A 6,712-nucleotide genomic window follows, 5' to 3' on the forward strand; every position below is an offset into this window, starting at 1 on the left:
GCTGGGGGCGGTTGCTTAGAGGAGTGCTACAGCCCCTGCAGTTCCTCCTGATTTAAGCGCTGCGGAGCGTTGACGTTTCTCATTCTTTCTCTCCCTGGCTCCCCAGCGGTATCACTCAAGACGTTTGGCATTCGACTGGAAGAGGTGCTGGTGAACGAGCTTACCCGCCGCAAGCAACTTGAACTGAGAGCCGCGATGCAGATTGAAGAAGCCACCCGTCAGGTTGCGGGCCGTCGTCGGGGAAACGTGGTGCAAAGGATGTTTGGCCGCATCAGGCGCTTTTTCAGTCGCAGGCGGGCTGAGCCCTCCTTGCCCCGGGAGTTTACTCGCCGTGGGCGTCGAGTGAGTTAAACCCTCCAGTTTTCAGGCAGGGACCCTTCTTGAAGTGTCCAGGGATGTGGGGCGGGAAGGTCAAGGCCTGTGTCCTCAGAGGGAAGGGGAGCCGAACAGAACATGTTGGAGGGGTGTAATTAGCCTGCCACAGAGAGAATGTCTCCTGTTGTGAATGTGATGCAATCTTCAGGAAGGTCCGGAGTGACCCTCCTGCTCCCCCATTTTAACATAGTGGGGGTTTCTCCACAGGGTGCAGTCTCTGTGGATAGCCTGGCTGAACTGGAGGACGGGGCCCTGCTGCTGCAGACCCTGCAACTTTCCAAGACTTCCTTTCCAATTGGCCAGCGACTTCTGGGATCCAAAAGGAAAATGAGCCTCAATCCGATTGCTAAGCAAATCCCCCAGGTTGTTGAGGCTTGCTGCAGCTTCATTGAGAAACATGGTAAGGGGCCAAGAATGATGGTTAAATCAAGGTAGGAGGCAATTCAAGAGAAAGAACGGTGTTCTAGAGATGGGGAGAGGAAAGAGGTCAAGGGATGAAGGGCTTGAAACATTCCCCTGCCACCAGTTGGGGTTGGGATACAATGGGGGAGGAAAAGGGAAATGCTAGGGGTGGGGGCAGTGAGCACAGATACTTAGCATCCCCTGGTCTTTTCTTTCAGGCTTAAGCACAGTGGGGATTTTCACCCTGGAATATTCTGAGCAGACAGTGCGTAAGGTAAATCAGCTATGTTTATGCTTTTGTTCCTTAGGTGAGAAAAAACTGGTGGGGGTGGGGGCTCCCCCATAGACCTGAAGAGAATGTCATGCTTCGTGAAGGGAGCACAGTCTTCTTTCTAGCCCCCTAGGCACACCGTATAGCCAACTACCTCCACTGAAGCCTGAGACTTACTGAAGGAGTGGCGAGTAGAGAGCCTGTGATGGGCAGAGCAGCCACCGAATGTATTCTCTCTCTTTTTCTAGCTCCGTGAAGAATTTGATCAAGGTCTGGATGTAGTGCTGGATGACTCTCAGAATGTGCATGATGTGGCCGCACTCCTCAAGGAGTTTTTCCGTGACATGAAGGACTCTTTGCTGCCAGATGATCTGTACATGTCCTTCCTCCTGACAGCAAGTGAGTCTTCTGCTCTCCCTCGTTGGGCAAGGAAAGGAAATAGTACAGGGCATGTGGGGTTCTGGGGACAGAGCTCAGGCTGCAAGACCCCAAGGAACTAAGGCAAAATGAACACCAGAAGATGAAAACACCTCTCCAGATTCCGCTATAAGTCTGTTGTTTGGAAATCTCTCTAGAGCTTCTTGAAGCTGTGTGCACCCTCTCAGGGCAAAGAAGAACCTAGGTTCTGTAGGGATGGGGTCTGATTTTTACTTTTTTTTTTGCGGTACGCGGGCCTCTCACTGTTGTGGCCTCTCCCGTTGCGGAGCACAGGCTCCGGACGCGCAGGCTCAGCGGCCATGGCTCACGGGCCTAGCCGCTCCGCGGCATGTGGGATCTTCTCGGACCAGGGCACAAACCCGTATCCCCTACATAGGCAGGCGGACTCTCAACCACTGCGCCACCAGGGAAACCCAGGGGGTCTGATTTTGATGGGAGCACTTCTTGCTTTTAGGAATCCTGAGCTCAAATGCCATGAGAATGAGCAAAGAAAAGATGCTTGAGTGCTTTATCCATAGCCTTTGGCACTTTTCAACCAGAATCACACCTTTCTTTGTATCAGGCTGCTGCCAAGGCTAGCCCCCTAAGCCAGTGCCTGTTTTCCTTCCTCTAGCTCTGAAGCCACAGGATCAGCTTTCTGCCTTGCAGTTGCTGGTTTACCTGATGCCACCTTGCCACAGTGACACCCTGGAGCGTCTCCTGAAGGTCCTGCATAAGATCACTGAGAACTGCGAGGACTCCATTGGCATTGATGGACAGTTGGTAAAAAGCTCTGGGAAAGGGTAGTGAGATTTACAGAAGGGGAGATGTGTGGGAGTATATGAGAAAGAGACAGAGACAGAGAGACAGAGGGAGAGGGAAACAAGAACAAAAAGAGACATTTCTGTTTGTGTAACTTCCATTATTACTTCAGAGTTGATCACTTTCTGCTTTCCTTTACTTAGGTTTCAGGCAATCGTATGACTTCCACCAATTTGGCTTTGGTGTTTGGATCTGCTCTCCTGAAGAGGGGGACATCTGCCAAGAGGGAGTCCAGGAAAACAAGACTGGGGATTGACCACTATGTTGCTTCTGTCAATGTGGTCCGTGCCATGATTGATAACTGGGATATCCTCTTTCAGGTAGGTGGAAGCTTTGGACACACTTATTTCACAGCTCCTTCACCTCTTCACAAGGCAAGAAAGAGTTCCACATGCATCCCTGGGGGTATCCAAAGCAGGCAGCCACAAATCTCCCAGTCTAGAAATCCTTCCTACATTAGCTGGGCATGGTGTCTTCAGTTCTGGGTACCTGATAGAGATGAGTATAGATTTTTAAAATGTTGTGTAATAAAGGCTAACATTGCTAATTTTACCCTCAGGTGCCTCCCCATATTCAGAGGCAGGTTGCTAAGCGTGTATGGAAATCCAGTCCTGAAGCCCTTGATTTTATCAGACGCAGGAATTTGAGGAAGATCCAGTGAGTGTTTTCTTGGTTTGTTCATGCTTAGCCTGAAGGAGAATCACCTATGGGGGCTCCCAACCTCAGGCCACCTTTATGTTAGTCAACCCAAGTATACAAACTGACTTGCTTTTTCAAATTCATTCCCCTTCAGGAGCGCACGGATAAAGATGGAAGAGGATGCTTTACTTTCTGATCCAGTGGAAAACTCTGCTGAAGCCCGGGCTGCTGTCCTTGGTCAAAGCAAGCCCTTTGATGAAGGTCAGTTCCCTGCTGGCGGTCAGACCCCTGGTGAAGGTCAGGCCCTTGCTGAAGGTCAGTCCCTTGGTGAAGGTCAGGCCCTTCCCAAAGGCCAGGTCCTTGCTGAAGATGAGCCCCTTGAGGAAGATGAGTCCTCTGAGGAAGATGTGCCAGTCAATGAAGAACTAGTATTTGAATATCTCAATCAAGGAGTAGTCTTTGGTGAAGTCCAAGGTCTCGAGATTCCAAATGACCTTGAGATTCCAGGCCCACATCTCGAAGGCATTCCAGAACTTGATGAAGATGACGATGATGACGACAACGACGATGATGACAATACCCTGAATTTTGATCTTCCTCCCCTTGAGGACATTCTAGACCCTGATGATGAAATTCTAGAACTCATTGAAATCCAAGACTTTGAAGAAATACCATATTTTGATATGGTTCCAGACCCTGAAGTAGCCCGAGATGTGCAAGAAATCCCAAACCCTGGAGAAAACCCAAACCACGACCTTGAAGAAGGACCAGATTTTGAAGACTACCAAAACCTTGACCTAGCAGAAGTTCCCTATCTCGATGTAATCCCGAACAATGAAGAAGCCTCAGATACTGATGAAATCCCAGACAATGAAGAAGCCCCTGACACTGACGGAATCCCAGACCATGCAGATGACTCAGATAATGATGAAAACCCAGATTCTGAAGAAGACCCCAATCTTGAAGAGGTCCCAGCCCTTGATGAAATCCAAAATGATGAAGCCTCAAATGCTGAAGAAGTTCCAGACCATGAAGAAGCCCCAGAGGTCAATGGGATTTCAGACTCTGGTGAAGACCTTGATTTTGATGAAGTCCCAGCTCTTCATGTGGTCCCAAGCCCTGAAGAAGCCCCTGGTGGTGATGAAATCCCAAATCATGAAGAATCCCCAGAGGTTAATGGGCTCTCAGACTCTGAAGAAGACCCCAGTCTTGAAGAGGTTCCAGCTCTTGATGGAGTCCCAAATGATGAAGAAACCACAGATACTGAAGAAATTCCAGATTATGAAGAAACTCCAGAAGTCAATGGAATTGCAGCCTCTGAAGAAGACTCCAACCCTGAAGAGGTCCCAGCCCTCCATGTGGTAACGAGCCCTGAAGATGTCTCTGATTTTGATGAAATTCAGAACCAGGAAGAATCTTCAGTTGTAAGTGGAGTCCCAAACGATGAAGAAGCCTCAGACGCTGAAGAAATCCCAGGACACAAAGAAGACTCTGATGTCAGTGGAATCCAAGACTCTGAAGAAAACCCCAATCTTGAAGAAGACACAGTTCTCAGTGTGGTTCCAGAGCCTGAGGGCACTCAAATTTGCAACAAAATTCCGGATTCTCAGAAAGACCTAGCCAACACTTTTGAAGAAGATGAAATTACAAATATGGCTCCAGAGCCTGAAGATGTTTCCATTCTTAATACAATTTCAGACCCTCAGCCAGACCTAGCTGTCAATCTTGAAGAAATCATGAATGTGGAAGCAGTCCCAATGCCTAGTAATCTTGACTCTAAAGAAGTTCAGAGTCCAAAGACCATCCAGTTCTGCAAAGAAGATGCAGCTGTTACATTTCCTGTAGATACCGCCTTCCTTAAAAACAAGTCTCAGCCTGGCCAAGTCATGGACTACAGGTCCTCCTCAGAGTCATTGAAGACCGACACCTGCTTTCTCCCCTCCATGAAGTTCTGTAAGCTTCCGGCTCCAGCTTTGTTACTCATTTGCTTAGTAAAATTAGTCAGGCTGGTTGTAGGGTGGTGGTGGTTGTTAGGAGGACGCCCACTTCCTCGCTTCCCTGGTGGTATTGCCCGTTTGCTCTAAGCATGGGGTATCTGTCTCACTCTTTCTGTTCTCTAACATGGCCCTGCCCTCCTGCCCCCCCCCCCACACACACACCCAGCTTCCACAGTGGGCCTAGATTTAGAGATGTATGTTCTACTGTTAGGCTGCAGTTTTCTTACATGTCAAATGGGGGTAATCATTTCTGCCCTAACTTCTTGCCTCATACTGTATTTGAAGCTCAAAATTAGGTCTTAGTTCCTTGGGTGCTGTGCAAAGTGTGAAGTCTAGAAACATAAGGAGTTAACATTGTTACTATTTTCCAGGTTCCTCTGAGGAGCCAGCTGTGCCTCCCGGCACTGCCCGTTCCCATGACGATGATGAAGGAGCGGGTAACCCCCCCATTCTGGAGCAAGACCGCCCATTGCTCCGTGTGCCCCGGGAGAAGGAGGCCAAAACTGGCATCGGCTACTTCTTTCCTTAGATGTTTTTCCTTCTATATTGTGCCAGAAGGGATGTCACAGGAAACATTAAGGAGAGTCTTGAAGGTAAAGATCTGAGGGTAAGAAGGAGTTCCACCTGATGCTCGGGTCAGGCTGTGAATTCCAAACACACTACCAGCCCCTTTCCTGGGGATGCTCGGTCCCTTCAGCTGGTAAAAGTGGAGATGTTTCTGTGTCATGCTCAGGCGCCCTGGTGCTACCTTGCCTCTCTCTTTTACCCCTGATCCTGGCTTTCCCTTACTACAGCCGTTCCTTTAATTGATGTGGTAAAGCCGTTCCTTTAATTGACATTTGTGGTAAACACCTGTCCCAGAGAAGCTCACAAATCTCGAGGTGCTTTCCCTCCCCCAAAGAGGATTGCATGCTTTTCCTGACTTTCCTACCCTCCTCCTAAGAGCTCAATTGGAAAGGCCCTCAAGAGGCATGCTAGGATGTTAGGTCAGCCTACTGACAGCTGACAATTAATGCTAAACCATGTCACACCAACTCATAGCCGTGTCCCTGCAGCCACTCCACCGCCTCAGGATAATTTTGTCCAAATTATTTAGACCAATGGCTCATCAAACAGCCACTCCCCAAATCCTGAGAAACCCAACTAGCTTTTCTGGGGTCAAAAGTTAGAGGAAAAAAATTGATTTTATTACCTAGATCTGCTTTACAGATAGCTGGCAGCCACATCCTGTTGTCAGCAAAACAGCTAGTTAGGTACAAACACATAGTTCCAAGCAGTAAAAGTCACCTGATTACAAATGTTCTTAAATATCGTCTCTGTAGTTCCTCTATGCAGGACGGTACAAATTTGCGGGACGTGCTCTGGTAACACGCAGATATGGGTTATGTATGACATCCAAAATTATAGCTGTTATTGAGGGGTAACAACTGCTAAGGTCCATAGAATGAAGAATGTATTGTATTGAGGGGTAGAAATTGATCACACAATGGGTAACAACCGCAGAGCTCGAAGATTTGTGATTGTTAAAACTTCTCTGGCATTTAATCATTAATAAACATCTGTATTGTGACAGCAGCATATTCATGGCTTACTGTGTGTGTGTTTTTTTAATTTGAAATTTTGTTGGTGAGTTGGGAAGCTCTAGCTGGAGCTGAAGGGGAAAGAGAGGTGGGGAAGAGGAACGAAATAGAAGAGGGTGATGTGGAATAAAGGGCAGGAGTGACATGGTGTAAAGGGATGGAGTGAGTGAAATAAAGGGGAAGGGGTGATTTGGAATAAGGGGATGGAG

The 6,712-nt window shown here is 48.2% G+C and overlaps 1 protein-coding gene across 1 annotated transcript in view; it reads left to right on the plus strand.

Annotated features, from left to right (window-relative positions):
• Positions 1-6,501, plus strand: part of ARHGAP36 (Rho GTPase activating protein 36) — an 8,438-nt gene extending 1,937 nt beyond the window's left edge. The window contains exons 3-11 of the mRNA XM_024739573.1: positions 107-342; positions 583-775; positions 996-1,051; positions 1,297-1,447; positions 2,100-2,248; positions 2,431-2,607; positions 2,847-2,944; positions 3,081-3,187; positions 5,295-6,501. Coding sequence (XP_024595341.1) covers positions 107-342; positions 583-775; positions 996-1,051; positions 1,297-1,447; positions 2,100-2,248; positions 2,431-2,607; positions 2,847-2,944; positions 3,081-3,187; positions 5,295-5,452 — 1,325 coding nt within the window. The 3' untranslated portion in view covers positions 5,453-6,501. The remainder of the gene's footprint in view (positions 1-106; positions 343-582; positions 776-995; positions 1,052-1,296; positions 1,448-2,099; positions 2,249-2,430; positions 2,608-2,846; positions 2,945-3,080; positions 3,188-5,294) is intronic.
• The last annotated feature ends 211 nt before the right edge of the window (positions 6,502-6,712 follow it).

The sequence above is a fragment of the Neophocaena asiaeorientalis genome, unplaced genomic scaffold, assembly GCF_003031525.2.
Source record: "Neophocaena asiaeorientalis asiaeorientalis breed wild unplaced genomic scaffold, Neophocaena_asiaeorientalis_V1.1 scaffold493, whole genome shotgun sequence".
Classification (NCBI taxonomy): domain Eukaryota; kingdom Metazoa; phylum Chordata; class Mammalia; order Artiodactyla; family Phocoenidae; genus Neophocaena; species Neophocaena asiaeorientalis.